Source organism: Mobula birostris, chromosome 1 (assembly GCF_030028105.1).
Source record: "Mobula birostris isolate sMobBir1 chromosome 1, sMobBir1.hap1, whole genome shotgun sequence".
NCBI classification, from domain to species: domain Eukaryota; kingdom Metazoa; phylum Chordata; class Chondrichthyes; order Myliobatiformes; family Myliobatidae; genus Mobula; species Mobula birostris.
In genome coordinates, this window is record NC_092370.1 from 223,437,676 (window position 1) to 223,457,498 (window position 19,823).

Consider the following 19,823-nt stretch of genomic DNA (forward strand, 5'->3'; position numbering starts at 1 on the left):
ACACAATGAACAGTTTAGGAACATCTACTTCCACTCTGCCAATCAGATTTCTGAATGATCAAAAAAACTCATGAACACCATTTTTGCACTAATTATTTAAACATATGTACGTCCTACTGCTGCCGCAAAAAAAATCATTACATATGTTAGCAATAATAAACTGGATTCTGAGATGTTGGAAGATGGCCTCAAATTCGTTAAGTCTGGAGATGTAGCAATTGTTCACGTGATGTCCAATAGGCCCGTCTGTGTCCTGAACTTTTCCGAATATCCACTTCTTGGTCACCTTGCTCTCTGTGACATGAGACGGTGGCTGTTGGTGGGATCAAGTTAGCTACTAAGAAAGAAATTTCCATAAAAGCCACTACAGTTGCCAGCAAAGTATTAAATGATAAGTGACAATCATCTCTTACACTTTGGAATTCCAGCAAGTTGGCTTGAAGAAGGGTCTCAGCATGAAATGTCAACTGTTTATTCATTTCCATAGATGCTGCCTGACCTGTTAGGTTCCTCCAGCACTTTGAGTGTGTTGCTATTGATTTCCAATATCTGCAGAATTTCTTGAGTTTACAATGCTGACCGGGGTGCAGTTTGGCACCGCCCCCCAAGTGCAGACTGACAAGTGAGATAACCACGCCCCCGAGCTGACTGACAGTCAGGGTAGCTCCGCCCCAAGCCCCGCCCAAGAGAGGCTGGCATTGTCCGACGGGTCGTGAAGCGCGAGCCCGGCGTAGAGTGACAGGTCGGGTAGCCCCGCCCCTGTGCTGATCGCGAGCCCAGACCGACATGCCCCGGCTCGCCAGCTGACTGACAGGAGCGAGAGCTCTGCCCCGCCCGACCGCGTATCCCCGCCTACGGTGTTGAGTGACAGGTGTTTCTCCACTCCACCTCTCCTCCCACCGGCGTCGAGTGACACGAGTTAGCCCCGCCTCCAGCGCTGAGTGACTACCGATGTGCTCCGCCCCCCGCGCTGACTGACAGCCGGGTCCGAGAGCCGGTGACGCGGAGATGGAGTCAGTGAGTGAAGTAGAAATCGGGCCCTGCCGCAACTCCCGCTTCTTGCGCCCGCTGCGGCTCCACTATACTCAGGTGGGTGCTCGTGGTGGAGGAGATGTGGCCGAGTCCCGCCTCCGGGGCCCAGATTCGTGGCGGGTCCGGGTCTCTGACGCGAGGAGTGTCCTGGGACCCGGCCGGGGCTGCATCCCGGTTTTGGGCCCCAGGTGTTGAGGTTGGGATTGCGGTTGTGGTTACGGCAGGGTCAGGGTTTGTGGATGGGCTGGAGCCGAGGAATCTGTTGTCTCTCCCGGGTCATCGACCTACTCTCAGAAACCTGCGGTAGGAACCGGAGGGTCGATCAGCGTCTGTGGAGGCAGAGATGATATTTTCATATACAGTAGTTCAAAATAAATTATTTTGATACAAAATATATGCAAGAAATATCAATGCAAGGTTATCTTTACAGTAGTAGTGTGGTTATAGAGTCATACTGCACCAAGGCAGGTTGTTTGGCCCAACCCATGCAGAGGAAAGTTAAAATTCGAGTTTATTAGCATATGCACAATTCAATAGATAATATAGACAATAGACAATAGGTGCAGGAGTAGGCTATTCGGCCCTTCGAGCCATCACCACCATTCACTGTGATCATGGCTGATCATCCTGATCATCCACAATCAGTATCCAGTTCCTGCCTTATCCCCATAACCTTTGATTCCGCTATCTTTAAGAGCTCTATCCTCTTTCTTGAAAGCATCCAGAGACTAGGCCTCCACTGCCTTCTGGGGCAGAGCATTCCACATATCCACTACTCTCTAGGTGAAAAAGTTTTTCCTTAACTACGTTCTAAATGGTCTACCCCTTATTCTTAAACTGTGGCCTCTGGTTCTGGACTCACCCATCAGCAGGAACATGCTTCCTGCCTCCAGCGTGTCCAATCCATGAATAATCTTACATGTTTCAATCAGATCCCCTCTCATCCTTCTAAATTCCAGTGCATACAAGCCCAGTCGCTCCAATGTTTCTACATATGACAGTCCCGCCATCCCGGGAATTAATCTTGTGAACCTCTGCTGCACTCCCTCAACAGCAAGAATGTCCTTCCCCAAATTTGGAGACCAAAACTGCACACAATACTCCAGGTGTGGTCTCACCAGGGCCCTGTACAGCTGCGGAAGGAGCTCTTTGCTCCTATACTCAATTCCCCTTGTTATGAAGGCCAGCATGTCATTAGCTTTCTTCACAGCCTGCTGTACCTGCATCCTTGCTTTCAGTGACTGATGTACAAGAACACCTAGATCTCGTTGTACTTGCCCTTTTCTTAACTTGACTCCATTTAGATAATAATCTGCCTTCCTGTTCTTACCACCAAAGTGGATAACCTCACATTTATCCACATTAAACTGCATCTGCCATGCATCGGCCACTCACCCAGCCTGTCCAAGTCACCCTGCATTCTCATAACATCCTCCTCACATTTCACACTGCCACCCAGCTTTGTGTCATCTGCAAATTTTCTTTTAATCCCTTCATCTAAATCATTAATGTATATTGTAAACAGCTGCAGTCCCAGCACTGAACCCGGCGGTACCCCACTGGTCACTGCCTGCCATTCCGAAAGGGACCTGTTAATCGCTACTCTTTGTTTCCTGTCAGCCAGCCAATTTTCAATTCATGTCAGTATTCTGCCCCCAATACCATGTGCTCTAATTTTGCCCACTAATCTCCTATGTGGGACTTTATCAAAGGCTTTCTGAAAGTCCAGGTACACTACATCCACTGGCTCTCCCTTGTCCATTTTCATAGTTTACATTCTCAAAAAATTCCAGGAGATTAGTCAAGCACGATTTCCCCTTCGTAAATCCCTGCTGACTTGGACCTATCCTGTTACTGCTATCCAGATGTGTCGTAATTTCATCTTTTTTAATTGACTCCAGCATCTTTCTCACCACTGACGTCAGGCTAACCAGTGTGTAATTCCCTGTTTTCTCTCTCCCTCCTTTCTTGAAAAGTGGGACAACATTAGCCACCCTCCAATCCACAGGAACTGATCCTGAATCTATAGAACATTGCAAAATGATTACCAATGCGTCCACAATTTCTAAAGCCACCTCTTTAAGTACGCTGGGATGCAGACCATCAGATCCTAGGGACTTATCAGCCTTCAGACCCAACAGTCTATCCATCACCATTTCCTGCCTAATATAAATTACCTTCAGTTCATCCATTACCCTCGGTCCTTTGGCCACTATTATATCTGGGAGATTGTTTGTGTCTTCCCTAGTGAAGACAGATCCAAAGTACCTGTTCAACTCGTCTGCCATTTCCTTGTTCCCCATAATAAATTCACCCGTTTCTGTCTTCAAGGGCCCAATTTTGGTCTTAACTATTTTTTTCCTTTTCACATACCTAAAGAAGCTTTTATTATCCCCCTTTATATTCTTGGCTAGTTTATCTTCGTACCATGTATGTATGCACAGGTGCAAAGAAAAACTTATAGCAGCTTTATAGGCACACAGCATCATAGAAACAGAATTAGGGGAAACACATAAATTATACATGATTGTTACAAGAAATAATTCAAAGTAAATTTATTATCAAAGTACATATATGTCATCATATACAATCCTGATAGTTACATAAGAAATTGGAGCAGCAGTTGGCCATCTGGCCCCTCGAGCCTGCTCTGCCATTCAATAAGATCATGGCTGATCTGGCCATGGACTCATCTGCAACTACCTGCCTTTTCTCCATAACCCTTAATTTCCCTACTATGCAACAATCTATCCAATCTTGTCTTAAATATATGTACTGAGATAACCTCCACTGCTCCATTGAGCTGAGAATTCCCCAGGTTCACCACTCTCTGGGAAAGGCAGTTCCTCCTCATCTCCATCCTAGATCTTCTCCCCCGAATTTTGAAGCTATGTCCCCTAATTCTAGTCTCACCTATCAGTGGAAACAACTTTCCTGCCTCTATCTTATCTATCCCTTTCATAATTTTATATGTTTCTATAAGATCTCCTCTCATTCTTCGGAATTCCAGCGAGTACAGTCCCAGGCAACTCAATCTCTCCTCATGTCTAACCCTCTCATCTCTGGGATCAACCTAGTGAACCTCCTCTGCACTGCTTCCAAAGCCAGTATATCCTTCCTCAAGTAAGGAGACCAGAACTGCACGCAGTACTCCAGACACAGCCTCACCAGTACTCTGTACAGTTGCTGCATAACCTCCCTGCTCTTAAATTCAATCCCTGTAGAGTAGGGACGTTCCATTTGCCTTCTTAATAGCCTGCTGCTCCTGCAAACCAACCTTTTCTGATTCATACACAGCAGAATGCTGCAATTTTTTTACCATTTAAATAATAATCTGCTCTTTTGCTTTTCCTTCCAGCACTGACCCCAGCGGCACACCGCTCACCACTGATTGCCAACCAGAGTAATACCCATGTATCCCAACTCTCTGCTTTCTATTAGTGAACCAATCCTCTAATACATCACCCCCAACTCCATGAATCCTTGTCTTATGGATAAGTCTTTTATGTGGCACCTTATTGAACACCTTCTGGAAATCCAAGTAAATAATGTCCATCTGTTCCCCTCTATCCACTGCCCTCGTTATATCCTCAAAGAACTCCAGTAATTTTGTCAAACTGGACCTGCCTTTGCTGTATCCGTGCTGCATCTGTCTGATGGATCTATTTCTTTCCAGATGCTTCACTATTGATTCTTTAATGATATCTTCAAGCATTTTCCCAACTACAGATGTTAAACTAACTGGCCTATAGTTGGCTGCCATTTGCCCACATCCTTTTTTGAACAGTGGCGTGACATTTGCCGTTTTCCAATCTGCCAGGACCTGCCCAGAGTCCAGAGAATTTTGGTAAACTATCACCAAAGCCTCTACTATAACTTCTGCCATTTCTTTCAGTGTCCTGGGATACATTCCATCAGGACCAGGGGACTTGTCTCTCTTCAGGCCTGCAAGTTTGCTCAGCACTACCTCTTTAGTGATAGCTATTGTATCGAGGTCCTCACCTCCCAATGCATCTATAGCATTTCTCTTTGGCATGTTAGATGTGTCCATGTGGGATTTGTCTTCTTGTGGGCATACACAGTAAATCCAAGAAGCACAATAGAATCAATGAAAGACTGATTGCCCAACTGGGCAAACAACTAATGTGCAAAGACAGCAAACTCTGCAAGTACAAAAGAGAGAAAAATAATAATAAATAAGCAATAAATATCAAGAATAGGAGATGAAAAGTCCTTGAAGAGTCCATAGGTTCAATTTTGTACATTTAGAATAAAAATAAAATAAAGTCCATTTTAGTGCAAATGGTCTTAGTGTTGCTAAATGGCAGTGAATCGGGTTGTGCCTATTGATTCAAGTACTGAATGGTTGAAGAGAAGTAGCTGTTCCTGAACCTTACCCTTTCCTGTTCCTCTTACCCAAGGGTAGCAGTGAAAAGATGTCTTGGTCCAGATGGTGGGGATCTTTGATGATGGATGTTGGCTTCCTGAGGCAGTGCCTCTTTGTAGCTGGGTGCTATGGAATGGAGTGAAGGACACTCATTTCAGGGGGAAAGTGACTGTTGAGAATTTCTTCAAACTGTTTCTCCAGTGGATGCTGGCTTCTGGTTCTCAGTGGGGTAGGCTCTCATGTGTTTAAAGAAAAATTTAATGATTAGCTCCTCCTCTATAATCTGTATATGGTCCATGACCTCATTGCTACTGTGGCTCACTTCTAAAAGCCTGTGACCATCTATGAGTAAATATAGATGCAAAAAATCCATTTACGATCTCTGCCCTCCCTTTGATCTTTGCACTTAGCCTTCTTCTGTGCTTGGTTTAGAAACTTCAGATGTTCCTCCTCAAGTCAGAGTGGTGATGGGCCAGGGGTTCCCATGAATTGGTGAGCACATTACTTCAAGGGTTTGAAAAATTAATTGAATTGTATATTGCTTTCCTCTGGAAAAAATTCACCTTATGTTCAACATAGAAGCTATGCAGGTGCTATGGCTCACAATGTTGTACCGACATCTTAACTGACTCCAAGATCAATCTCACCCTTCCCTCTGACATAGCCTTCATTTTTTTTCTTTCATCCATGTGCCTATCTAAGACTCTTAAATGTCCCTAACATATCTGCCTCTACCACCAACCCCTGATAGCATATTCCATACACTTATCCACTCTGTGTAAAATGCTACTTCTGACATCCATCTCCCCCCCCCCATGATACTTTCCCCCAATTACTTTAAAATAATGCCTGCTCTTATTAGCTAGTTCCGTCCTGGGAAAAAAGTATCTGGTTGCCTGCTCTATATATCCCTCTTATCATTTTATACACCTCTATCGAGTCACTGCTCATTCTCCTTCACTCCAGAGAGGAAGGTCCTAGTTCACTCAGCCTTTCATCATAAGACACACTCTCTAATTCAAGCAGCATCCTAGTAAATCTTTGCATGCCCTCTAAAGTTTCTATATTGAGCCAACTGGCTCAATTTTTTTTTTCTCAGCGGTTGATTGGGACAGAACTGCGCAAGCGTGTGAAAGTCAGTTCGTGAGGCAGAGGGAGTATTTAAAAGAGAGCAGTTTGTGGAAGTTGGCCATTTTTCTCGGCGGTTGATCGGGACAGGACTGCACAAGCGTGTGAAAGTCAGTCCGTGAGGCAGTGGGAGTATTTAAAAGAGAGCAGTTTGATGGAGCAGGCGACGTTGTAGTGGGTGACGGAGTAGAGGGAGACAGAGTAGGAAGGCTTTGACTCGAGTGGCTTCGGCGAGCAGAGGCTGAGAGAGGAGACTACACCATAGTTGGAGAGGGTGAGAAGTGAAGAGATGACCGCTAGGCTGATTCAATATGCTGCGTGCATGATGTGGGAGGTCAGGGACACTGATAGTGCCCCTGGCTCCTACACCTGTGGAAAATGTGTCCAGATTCAGCTTCTGAAGGACCGTGTTGCAGCACTGGAGAGGAAACTGGATGACCTTAGGTTCATCCATAAGACCATAAGACAAAGGAGCAGAAGTAGGCCATTCGGCCCATCGAGTCTGCTCCGCCATTTTATCATGAGCTGATCTATTTTCTCCTTTTAGTCCCACTCCCCTGCCTTCTCACCATAACCTTTGATGCCCTGGCTACTCAGATACCTATCGATCTCTGCCTTAAATACATCCAATGACTTGGCCTCCACTGCTGCCCGTGGCAACAAATTCCATAGATTCACCACCCTCTGACTAAAAAAATTTCTTTGCATTTCTGTTCTGAAAGGGCGCCCTTCAATCCTTAAGTCATGCCCTCTCGTACTAGACTCCCCCATCATGGGAAACAACTTTGCCACATCCACTCTGTCCATGCCTTTTAACATTCGAAATGTTTCTATGAGGTCTCCCCTCATTCTTCTAAACTCCAAGGAATACAGTCCAAGAGTGGACAAACGTTCCTCATATGTTAACCTTCTCATTCCCGGAATCATTCTAGTGAATCTTTTCTGTACCCTCTCCAACGTCAGCACATCCTTTCTTAAATAAGGAGACCAAAACTGCCCACAGTACTCCAAGTAAGGTCTCACCAGCGCCTTATAGAGCCTCAACATCACATCCCTGCTCCTATACTCTATTCCTCTAGAAATGAATGCCAACATTGCATTCGCCTTCTTCACTACTGACTCAACCTGGAGGTTAACTTTAAGGGTATCCTGTACGAGGACTCCCAAATCCCATTGCATCTCACAACTTTGAATTCTTTCCCCATTTAAATAATAGTCTGCCCGTTCTGGGAGAACGAGAGTTTTCTGGACAGGACCTACAGTGAGGTCATTACACCCAGGATACAGGAAGAGAGAAGGAGGACGACGATGAGCAAGGAAAGGATGCTTGAAGTACAGGAGACCCCAGGAGATGTGCCTCTCGTAAACAGGTTCACCCTCTTGGAAGCTGTCGGGACAGAAGATGATGCCAGCCTGAGAGGTGGTCAGGTCTGCGAGTCAACAATTGGCGCTGAAGCAAAGCTGAGGAGACAGACGTCAGGCAGAGCCGTGGTAGTAGGGGACTCCATAGTGAGAGGTACAGAAAGGGGTTTCTGTGGCAACAGGCGAGATTTAAGGATGGTGTGTTGCCTCCCTGGTGCCGGGATCCAGGATGTCACGGACCGATTGCAGGGAATCCTCAAGAGTGAAGGTGAACATCCAGAAGTGGTGGTGCATGGTGGCACAAGTGACGTGGGGAAGAAGAGGAAAGGCATTCTACAGCGTGACTTCAGAGAACTTGGAAGAAGGCTGAAAAGCAGGACTTCCAGGGTGGTTATCTCCGGTTTGCTTCCAGTTCCTCGTGCTGGAGTGGGCAAGAACAGGGAGATAATGATTCTGAATGCGTGGCTGAGGAACTGGTGCAGGAAGCAAGGATTTACATTCTTGGACCATTGGGGTATGTTTCGGGGTGAGGATGAATTGTACAAAAGGGATGGGTTGCACCTTAATAAGTGGGGCACCAGCATTCTGGCAGGCAGGTTTGCCTCTGTGTTTAAACTAAGTGGTGGGGGGGAGGAAACGAACTGGAAATATAAGGATGGAGATAAAGGGAATGTGAGAATAAGAAAAGTTAAGAAAGACAGCAGAATCAACAGAGCGGAAAGCTCAAGAGTGGATCGTACAGTATGGTCAAGTGAAATAGGAATTGATATGGGAGGTGAGGGGAGTAATGAATTAAAAGTATTGTATATGAATGCACGGAGTATAAGAAATAAAGTAGATGAGCTTGAGGCACAGTTGGAAATTGGTAAGTATGATGGAATAACAGAGACATGGCTTCAAGTGGACAGGGCCTGGGAAATGAATATTCAAGGATATACGTCCTATCGAAAGGACAGACTGATGGGCAGAGGGGGTGGGGTGGCTGTGTTGGTGAAGAATGATATTCAGTCCCTTGCGAGAATCAGGAGATGTAGAGTCAGTATGGATAGAACTGAGAAATTCTAAGGGTAGAAAGACCCTAATGGGAGTTATCTACAGGCCCCCAAACAGTAGTCTGGATGTAGGGTGTAAGTTGAATCAGGAGTTAAAATTGGCATGTCGCAAAGGTAATGCTACAGTTGTTATGGGGGATTTCAACATGCAGGTAGACTGGAGGAATCAGGTTGGTACTGGACCCCAAGAAAGGGAGTTTGTGGAGTCCTTCCGAGATGGATTCTTAGAACAGCTTGTACTGGAGCCTACCAGAGAGAACGCAATTCTAGACTTAGTGTTGTGCAATGAACCGGATTTGATCAGGGACCTCGAGGTAAAGGAGCCATTAGGAGGTAGTGACCATAATATGATAAGTTTTAATCTACAATTTGAGAGGGAGAAGGGAAACTCGGAAGTGTCAGTATTACACTTGAACAAAGGGAACTATGGTGCTATGAGGGAGGAGCTGGCCAAAGTTCAATGGAACAATACCCTGGCAGGGATGACAGTGGAACAGCAATGGCAAGTGTTTCTGGGAATAATGCGGAAGGTGCAGGATCAGTTCTTTCCTAAGAGGAAGAAAGATCCTAAGGGGAGGCTGTGGCTGACAAGGGAAGTAATGGACAGTATAAAAATAAAGGAGAAGAAGTATAACATAGCAAAGACGAGTGGGAAGCCGGAGGATTGGGAAACTTTTAAAGAGCAACAGAAGGTAACTAAAAAGGCAATACGTGGAGAAAAAATGAGGTACGAAGGTAAACTAGCCAAGAATATAAAGGAGGATAGTAAAAGCTCCTTTAGGTATGTGAAAAGGGAAAAAATAGTTAAGACCAAAACTGGGCCCTTGAAGACAGAAATGGGTGAATTTATTATGTGGAACAAGGAAATGGCAGACGAGTTGAACAGGTACTTTGGATCTGTCTTCACTAGGGAAGACACAAACAATCTCCCAGATACAATAGTGGCCAAAGGACCGAGGGTAATGGATGAACTGAAGGAAATTTATATTGGGCAGGAAATGGTGTTGGATAGACTGTTGGGTCTGAAGGCTGATAAGTCCCCGGGACCTGATGGTCTGCATCCCAGGATACTTAAGGAGGTGGCTTTAGAAATCGTGGACGCATTGGTAATCATTTTGCAATGTTCTATAGATTCAGGATCAGTTCCTGTGGATTGGAGGGTGGCTAATGTTGTCCCACTTTTCAAGAAAGGAGGAAGAGAGAAAACAGGGAGTTATAGACCGGTTAGCCTGACGTCGGTGGTGGGAAAGATGCTGGAGTCAATTATAGAAGATGAAATTAGGACACATCTGGATAGCAGAAACAGGATCGGTCCGAGTCAGCATGGATTTACGAAGGGGAAATCGTGCTTGACTAATCTTCTGGAATTTTTTGAGGATGTAAAAATGGACAATGGAGAGCCAGTGGATGTAGTGTACCTTGACTTTCAGAAAGCCTTTGATAAAGTCCCACATAGGAGATTAGTGGGCAAAATTAGGGCACATGGTATTGGGAGCAGAGTACTGACATGTTTTGAAAATTGGCTGGCTGACAGAAAACAAAGAGTAGCGATTAATGGGTCCCTTTCGGAATGGCAGGCGGTGACCAGTAGGGTACCGCAGGGTTCAGTGCTGGGACCGCAGCTGTTTACAATATATTTTAATGATTTAGATGAGGGAATTAAAAGTAACATTAGCAAATTTGCCGATGACAATGTGGCAATGTGAAATGTGAGGAGAATGTTACGAGAATGCAGGGTGATTTGGACAGGCTTGGTGAGTGGGCAGATGCATGGCAGTTGCAGTTCAATGTGGATAAATGTGAGGTTATCCACTTTGGTGGTAAGAACAGGAAGGCAGATTATTATCTAAATGGAGTCGTGAGGAAAAGGGGAAGTACAATGAGATCTAGATATTCTTGTACATCAGTCACTGAAAGCAAGCATGCAAGTACAGCAGGCTGTGAAGAAAGCTAATGGCATGCTGGCCTTCATAACAAGGGGAATTGAGTATAAGAGCAAAGAGGTCCTTCTGCAGCTGTACAGGGCCCTGGTGAGACCACACCTGGAGTACTGTGTACAGTTTTGGTCTCCAAATTTGAGGAAGGACATTCTTGCTATTGAGGGAGTGCAGCGCAGGTTCACAAGGTTAATTCCTGGGATGGCGGGACTGTCATATGTCGAAAGATTGGCCCGACTGGGCTTGTATACTCTGGAATTTAGAAGGCTGAGAGGGGATCTTATTGAAACATATAAGATAATTAAGGGATTGGACACGCTGGAGGCAGGAAACATGTTCCTGCTGATGGGTGAGTCCAGAAACAGAGGCCACAGTTTAAGGATAAGGGGTAGGCCATTTAGAACGGAGCTGAGGAAAAACTTTTTCACCCAGAGAGTGGTGGATGTTTGGAATGCTCTGCTCCAGAAGGCTGTGGAGGCCAAGTCTCTGGATGCTTTCAAGAAAGAGATGGATAGAGCTCTTAAAGATAGTGGAATCAAAGGTTATGGGGATAAGGCAGGATCTGGACACTGATTGTGGATGATCAGCCATGATCACAGTGAATGTCAGTGCTGGCTCGAAGGGCTGAATGGCCTACTCCTGCACCTATTGTCTATTGTCTATTGAATGTAACACTCCTATTGCATTCAATACTTCATGGAGCTTGGAGCAAACATAGAACAGTACAGCACAGGGATAGGTCCTTTGGCCCACAATGTTGTGCCAAACCATTTAAATTAGTAGTCAAGTGGCAACTAAACTAATCTGCTGTGCCTGCATAATGTCCATATCCTTCCATTTCCATCACATTCACGTGCTTACCTGCGCATCTCTTAAAAATCTCCACTGTATTTTCCTCTACCACCACCACAGGCAGTGCATTGCAGTCACCCACCACACATTGTACAAAATACTTACTCCTCACATTGCCTCTGAACTCAACCCCTCTCACCTTAAATGCATGCCTCTGGTACCAGACATTTCAATCTTGGGAAAAATGTAAAGTCTATCTAATCTATCTCTCCCTCTTATAAACCTCTATCAGCTCTCCCCTCATCTCATCAGCATTTACTACTACAAAGAAAACAACCCAAGTTTCTCCAACCTCTCGTTATAGCATTTGCCGTTTAATCCAGGCAACATCCTGGTAAATCTCTTCTGCCTTGGCGATCCTGCAGTTGTCCTCATTGTCAACGTTAACTGCTCTTGAGAGCGTGCTGCCAAGATGCATGAACTTGTCAACTGCCTGGAGCTGGTGGTTCCTCTTAGGGTTAATCCGGGGCTGCTTGGTGCATGACTTCCGTCGTTTTGGTGATGATGGTGAGATTGAAGATGTCACATGCAGTGGAAAATGTGTTGATGTCCTGCATGTCGGACACGGCTTGCGTAGAGCACAGTTGTCAGCGAGTAGGAAGTCTCTCAGCACCGTCTTTTTGACCTTAGTAATGGTTTGAAGCCTACGCAGGTTGAACAGCTTGCCATCCATCCTCTATTTGATGTGGATTCCAGGATCGCTGTCCCAGAATGCATCAGTCAGCATTGCACTGAACATCATGGTGAAGAGGATGGGCGCCTGCACACATCTCTGCTCGACCCATTTGTCATTGAGAAAGCAACGGAACAGTCACCATCATCAAACATGCAGACTGACATCCTGTCATGAAACTGCTTGACCATGGTGATGAATTTGCCAGCGCAACCAAACCATGATCTTCCATAATCCCTCTCGGCTCACTGTGTTGAAGGCCTTGGTAAGATCGACAAAGGAGGTGTAGAGCTGTCTGTTCTGCTCCTGTCATTCTTCTTGAAGTGTCTCAGAGCAAAGATCACGTTAATAGTTCCTTTCCTGAAGCCGCACTGACTTTCTGGGAGATGACCTCATTCCAGATGAGCGTTTAGCCTGTCTAGCAGGACTCTGGCTAAGATTTTCCCAGCCACTGAGAGATGCCTCTGAAGTTGTATGCTTGGCAGTTTCTCTTCCTGTTGTACGGGTGTACAATGGATGCATCTTTCATTTCTTGTGGAATCTGACCCTTCTCCTAGAAGGACAGGAAGAACTCTGTCAGTTTGCTGGTAATGTGGACCATCTGCTTTGTAGACCTCTGCTGGTACAGCATCTGCTCTGGGAGCCTGGCCACTTGACAATTGGCCTATTGCTTTCTTGACTTCCTCTTGGGGAAGAGAGTCCACTGCATGGTTGATGCCTACTTGTTCGAGACAATCAATTGGTTCCTCGTTTATGATTGATGGTCTGTTCAGTACAGATTCAAAATGCTCTGCCCATCTGACCAGAACCTTGGCCTTCTCAGTGATGAGTGTGGTGCCATCTGCGCTTAGGAGGGGTGAGGTCCCAGAAGGCTGAGGGCTGTACAGTGTTTTGATAGCATCAAAGAATCTCTTGAGTCACGTTGTCGGCATAGCCCTGAATCTCCAGCCTTTTTGCAGAGCTAAGAGTCTTGTATCTTTCTGAGTTTGCTTTGAACTGTTCTTCATGTATCGGCAAATGCTATCTTCTTGGAGATGCAGGAAGAATCATTCTGATAGGCTCTGTGCAGCCTGTGCTTTTCCCTAGAAGAATTTTTATCTCCTCGTCATTCTCATTGAACTAGTCGTGGTTCTTCCTTGTTGTACGGCCGACGTCCTTGAAGGAGGCAAAGTGAACTCGATCTCTGAAAGCAGCCCACTCCCCTGCAACATCTCTTCCAAGATGAACATCGGTGAGCTGTGACTGAAGGCTTTTAACCAGGTGGTCTGCAGTAGTACCTGATTTCAGCTTGCTGACTTCGAGCTTCTTGGCAAACTTCCTTGCCTGTGGACATCGTTTGGGTTGGATATGCTCATTAATTTTGGAAATGATCAGTTGGTGGTCTTTCCAGCATTCTGTGTCGCATATATGGCTTTGGTCCCTCTGACATCGTGTCTGTCAATCTTCTGGAGATGACGTAATCAATCAGATGCTAGTGCTTAGAGCAAGGATGCATCCAAGACGTCTTGTTACAGTGTGACAGGCGGAAGACCATGTTCGTGATGATCAGGTCATGCATGACACAGGTTTTCAGAAGAAGCAAGTCATTGCTGTTGCTTTTGCCTACCCCATTGTGCCATAGGACTACATCCTATTGTGGTCTCTTTCCACTCGAGTGTTGAAATCTCCAAGGGCAAGGAACTTGTCTGACCTTGGTACAGTTGCAATCAGGGAATCAAGCTCTCCATAGAACTTGTCTTTGGCTTCCTCTGGGTTGGTCATCGTCGGGATGTTGCATTTGTTCCTCGGGTAGTTGCATGGTCAGTCGATGATTGTTGAATCCTTGTAGTAGACTGGTAAGCTTTTGGACATGGTGGTTCTAGCAAATCTGACTCTTGCTTCACGATGTTCGGTACTGCTGCGTCCACTCCAGAAGAATTTGTAGCTGCCACCTGTTTCTGTCAGTTGGCCTTTGTTGGCCAAGTGAGGCTCAGAGAGAGCTGCTATGTCAATCTTGTACCTCTCCTGTTCTCTTGCCACCAAAGCAGTTCTTCTCTCTGGTCTGTCAGACTTGGCATTGCCCATTAAGGTTTGCATGTTCCATGTGCCAATTCTGAGCATTGTCAGTTTTGTTCAATTTCTTTGATTTCGACTGCTGAAGTGGGATCCCTGCCATCTGCAGTGTGCTGACCAGGGTTGAGTGAAGTAGACAATGTTTAGGGCACCTTTCCTAGCCCCTTCCTTGTACTACAGAGGTGAACAGTATGGTCCTGAAAAGGGCTGCTCTGTCACTTACGTGGCTGCTGAGCTCTGCTACAATTTCAGTCAATGACAAATGACACGTTGCCCTGAGCTGCCTGTGTGCTGGTCTGCGGCCATGGCTTCCAGTGTATCCTCAACTGCTGCTTTGTTGCTTGCCCATCACCACAGGGCTTGGATTTGGATGTTGTGACTTGTGCATGAGTTGGATTAAAGTGAGGGAGAGTTGCACAAGTTGTCAACCTCACTCTCTCGTACTAGTCTGTCTGGATCCAGTGGCAAGGCAAGAGTCAAGATGACTGGAGATAGGTCAGGATGTAGTGGATGACCAGGGCAGTCTACGTGTCTTGCTGTGCTCTTCGCGCTCCACAGTGTGTGTTGGGAAATGCCTTCCTGCCTGTTGAACCAGCTGGTAGCTTCCTCCGTGCAGTCTGCCGAATCCAGTCTTCACATGTTTTGGGAAGACAAACCTGAAGTCACTGAGCATTCAGAAAAAACCCAATGGCCACTCTCACCTGGTTTGGCTGGCCTGTTGAAGACGTTGCCCAGGATATGGTTGTTGTTGTATGCAAATAGCTTACTTGGAGCCACACATGAGAACTGAGTGCCAGGTGAGGATCAAAGGCGGAAGACCTACCTCGGAAGGTATGACAGTCTTTGCACCAGAGGTGCTGCCCCTCCCTGGCACCCCGTACACCCCAAAAATAAGTGCTACAGAAACGATAACAGTAGCTCCAAAGACCTCATCCCTGGGAGAGGAAGGATCTTCACCTAAAGATGAATGAAGTCTTGCGGTGAAAATGGGGTTGATCAATCTTTGGCCAAGAACTGAGAACACGTGAGCTGCTGTCTGTGGCCTGTGCCCAGTAGGGGTGATAGGCTTAAGAAGAAAAAGGATTAGCTACTTGCCAGTTTCCCAGACCTCACCTATGGCTAGAGAGGACATGAAGATATTGGTTAATGCCTCAGCAATCTCTTTCTTGCCTCTATCAATAACTGGGATATATCCCATCAGGCCTTGGGGACTTATCCACTTTAATGCTCTTTAAGAGACCTAACACTACTTCCTCCTTTACCTTGAAATGCCCTAGCATATCAATACACTTAGCACTGATATCCCTATCCTCCACGTCCTTGGACTTAGTAAATACTGATGTAAAGTACTCATTGATGACCTCACCCACATTATCATCCACATCCAAGCAAATTTCCCCCTCTTTAACCTTGAGTGGTCCTACCCTCTCCCTAGTTATCCTTTTGCTATTGATGCAAGTGTTGAATGCCTTAGGGTTCTTTTGAATTCTACTTGCAAAGGGGTTTTCAAGGCCCCTCCTGGCTTTCCCCAGTTCCCTCCTTGAGTTCTTTTATGGCTTCTTTATAATCCTCAAGGGTTCTGTTTGATTCTAGCTTCCTCAGCTATATACACTTTGCCTTTTTCTTCTTGACTAACTTCGCCTCATTATTCAACATCCAAGGTTCTCTTACCTTGATGTCCCTGTCCTTCCTTCATACTGGAAGATCACTGTCCTGTACTCTGTGTAGTTGGCCTTTAAACATCTTCCACATGTCAGATGTGGACTTGCCCAAAAACAGCTCTCATAACTTTCTCTGCTCCAATTTAATACTCTCTCACAAGGCCATACTTACCATAAGGAGTTGTGGTCACTGTTCCCTGACTGCTCAGTCACTGAAAGGTCAGTCACTTGGCCAGGCTCGTTACCCAACACCAGGTACAGTGTATCCCCTCCTCTTGTTGTACTATCTGTTGTACTATCTATTGTACCTATGGCTTTAAGAAACCCTCCTGGATGTACCTAATGAATTCTGCCTCATCTAAACCTCTTGCGCTAAGAATATCCCAGTTTATATTAGGGAAGTTGAAGTCCCCATGACAACAGCCGTATTGGTTTTACACCTTTCCTGAATCTGCCTGCATATTTGTTCCTCAATGTCCCGGTGGCTACTGAGGGGTCCATAATACAATCCCATCAAAGTGATTGCACCCTTCCTATTTTTTGAGTTCTACCCATATAGATGCAGTGAATGAGCCTTCCACTATATCCCTGAAGTAAAGTGTTTGCTACAGAAGTCTGGTGTCATGCATGTAATTCACCCACTGGATCTTGTTATGTTCAGACAAAATCTTGGTACTGACATCAGAAAGGACACTGACGTCAATTTTCTCATTAGATCGTAGTTATCAAAACATTTTTGAATTAAGATTCACTATCTTCATGACATGGTCTCCCCAGGCTGTGCCTCTGTGGCTTCTTGTGGTTCCTACGTGTGACTGGATGATAGTCACATCTCTGAGGAATTTGGGAGTGCCATCTGATATTTGCATAACCCCCTTGGTGCATGCCTGTGAGTCCTCATGAGAATGACTGGTGTAAAGAAGTATTCTGCCACAACAGCAGAGGGTGCTCTGAGCATGTCCTTGGAGAATTGTGGAGAGAAATCTTTTTCTTGTGTCTAACTTGCAGTTTATCCTTTTGAACAGTAGCTCAGTGATGGTGCTCATTAAATATGCAGTGTCTACTCTGGATGTGTTTGAAAGAGTAATGTACACTCTTACACTCAGCCAAGTTTTCACTCTTCCTCCTGTATGCTAATTCATCACCCCCTTTGATACAGCCCACAACAGTGGTGTCGTCAGCAAACATGTACATGGTACTTAGCCACACAGTTATAGGTGTAAAGCAAGTAGAGCAGGGGACTAAATGCACATCCCTGCAGAGCTCCTGTGCTGGTGGAGATTGTGGAGGAGATGTTTTTGCCAATCCCAACTGACTAGGGTCTACAAGTGAGGAAATCTAGGATCCAATTGCACAAGGGGATATTGAGGCCCAGGACTTGGAATTTACTGATTAGCTTTGAGGTGATGATGGTGTTAAATGCTGAGCTGTAATCGATAAAGAGCATCCTGATGTATGTATCTTTATTGTCCAGATGTTCCAGGGTTGTGTGAAGAGCCAACAAGATAGCATATGCTGTAGACCTGTTGCTTTGGTAGGTGGGTTGCAGCAGATCCAAGTCACCTTTCAGACAGGAGCTGATATGCTTCAACACCAGCCTGACAATACACTTCATCACTGTGGATGGAAGTGCCACTGGGTGATAGTCATTTAGGTGGGTTACCATGCTTTTCTTGGGCTCCAGTACAATTGAGGCCTGCTTGAAGTAGGTGGGTACTACACACTGCCGAATGAGAGGTTGAAGATATCCGTGAATACATCCGCCAGTTGGTTGGCCCAGGCCTTCAGTACTCGGCCAGGTACTCCGTCTGGACCAGATGCTCTCCTCAGATTCATTCTCTTGAAGGCAGCCTGCATGTCAACCTCCGATACTGAGACCAAAGGATCATCAGGAGACGTGGGAGTACGTGATGGTTCCTCCCTGTTCCGGTGGTCAAAGTGAGCACAGAAGGCATTGAGCTCATCTGGAAGTGAAGCTCTGCTGTCCCCTATGTTGCAAAATTTAGCTTTGTAGGAGCTTATGGCATTCAAACCCTGCCACAGCTGTCGAGCATCCCTCGTTGATTCCATTCTAGTCCAGAATCTCCACTTGCCTGAGAAATGGCCTTCTGGAGATCATATCTGCATCTCTTGTAGCATTCTCGATCTCCAGCTTGAATGCCTGTAATCTGGCTCTCAGCAGGTTCTGGATTTCATTGTTCATCCAGGGCTTTTGATTGGGGAAAACTCTGAATGATGTCGTGGGGACACATTCATCCACAGCTGTTTTAATAAAGTCTGTAACAACCCTGGTGTAGTCACTCAGGTCCTCAGATAAGTTCTTGAACAGGTCCAGTCCACAGACTCAAGGCAATCCTGTAACCACTCCTCAGCATCCTGCGACCGCTTCTTAGTTGTCTTGATCTCGGGAGCCTTGCTTTTTAGGCTCTTTCTGTATGCGGGCAGCAAGAATACAGTCGACCTTCCCTAATCTGACTACCTGTAATCTGGTTCCTTCGATAATCCGGCACTGATTATGTTTAATGTGGTCCTTCTGTAATTCGGCATTTTCACTAATCCGGCACCCCTCAGGTCCCAGTGGTGCCGGATTAGTGAAGGTCGACCTGTACAGTCCAACTTGCCAAAATGCGGTCTTGGGAAGGAACGATAGGCATTCCTTATTGTAGTATAGCAGTGGTTTAATGTGTTGGGACCTCTGGTGCAGCAGGTTATGTGCTGGTGTTAATTGGGCAAAGTTTTCTTCAAATAGTCCTGTCTGAAGTCACTGACTATAATTTGAAATGCATTGGGATAAGCCGTTTCTTGTTTCCAGTTTCAGGAGTTCTTGCTTATAATCGGCCGCTGGTGATATGTAACCTGCGGTCAGGATCACGGGTGAGGACTCTCGAGGCAAATAGAATGGTCTACATTTAATTGTTAGTTGTTCTAAGCCAGGGGAACAAGAAGTTGACATAACTCGACAGCCTTGCGCTAACGAGAATTGACTAAAAAAATATGCTACCAACTTTTTCCTTATAAGAAGTTGAGGTTCGATTCATTCTGAAAATCGTAAAACCTTCTTGCTGGATGGCGTGTTCACTGTTAACTAAGTCTCAATGCAACAAACAATTGAAATCTGCCTCTGATACGGCAGCCTTGCCCAGAGATTGTCAATCTTATTTTTAAGTGATTGTGCATTTGCTAACAAGATGGTAGCAGCCTGGCTTGAATCCCACCTCTCCTGCTGCGTTCTTGGCCTTGGCATTGACCCTTAAGGCGCCACGCTTTAAGGGTCTGCATTTAACCATCGAACATGAAATCTGACGATCATTGATGTAATTTCTTAGTCCGTTGTAAAGAGGAAATTTACGTACCGCAGGTTGTAGCAAAAGTAGTTCAAAAGGAGTATATTTAAGAGGAATTTTTGGTACAAATTCCTGCAGCCCACAGAGAATCGCGATGTACCATCTTGGTTGCCCTAGAGATGGCTTTCCAGATATCATACCTGCACCTCTTGATTATCATGATTAGAGAGCATATCTTTTGAGGAAAGATTGTGTGACTTTTTCTCTTGGAACGAAAGGATGAGAGGTGAGTTGATAGAAGTGTACAAGAGACATAGATCGAGGACACAGTCAGTGCCTTTTTGTATTAGCCTTCTCACTGGCTAATACCAGAGGACATTTTTTTAATGTGAGTGGAGGAAAG

At 45.6% G+C, this 19,823-nt stretch overlaps 1 protein-coding gene across 6 annotated transcripts in view; it reads left to right on the plus strand.

The window, feature by feature from the left end:
• nudt14 (nudix (nucleoside diphosphate linked moiety X)-type motif 14) overlaps positions 1 to 19,823 on the plus strand; it is a 198,750-nt gene that overhangs the window by 49,912 nt on the left and 129,015 nt on the right. For 2 of the 6 annotated variants that reach the window (XM_072272395.1, XM_072272423.1), the window contains exon 1: positions 1,000 to 1,089. The exons of 1 other annotated variant lie outside the window; for it this stretch is intronic. Coding sequence is in view for 1 of the 5 variants with exons in the window: in XM_072272404.1 (XP_072128505.1) it covers positions 1,009 to 1,089 (81 nt within the window). In the remaining 4 variants the exon portion in view is untranslated. Of the gene's footprint in view, positions 1 to 988; positions 1,090 to 5,851; positions 5,912 to 19,823 lie in introns of those variants that run through there. 3 more of the 6 variants (XM_072272433.1, XM_072272404.1, XM_072272412.1) reach the window with 3 other exon arrangements.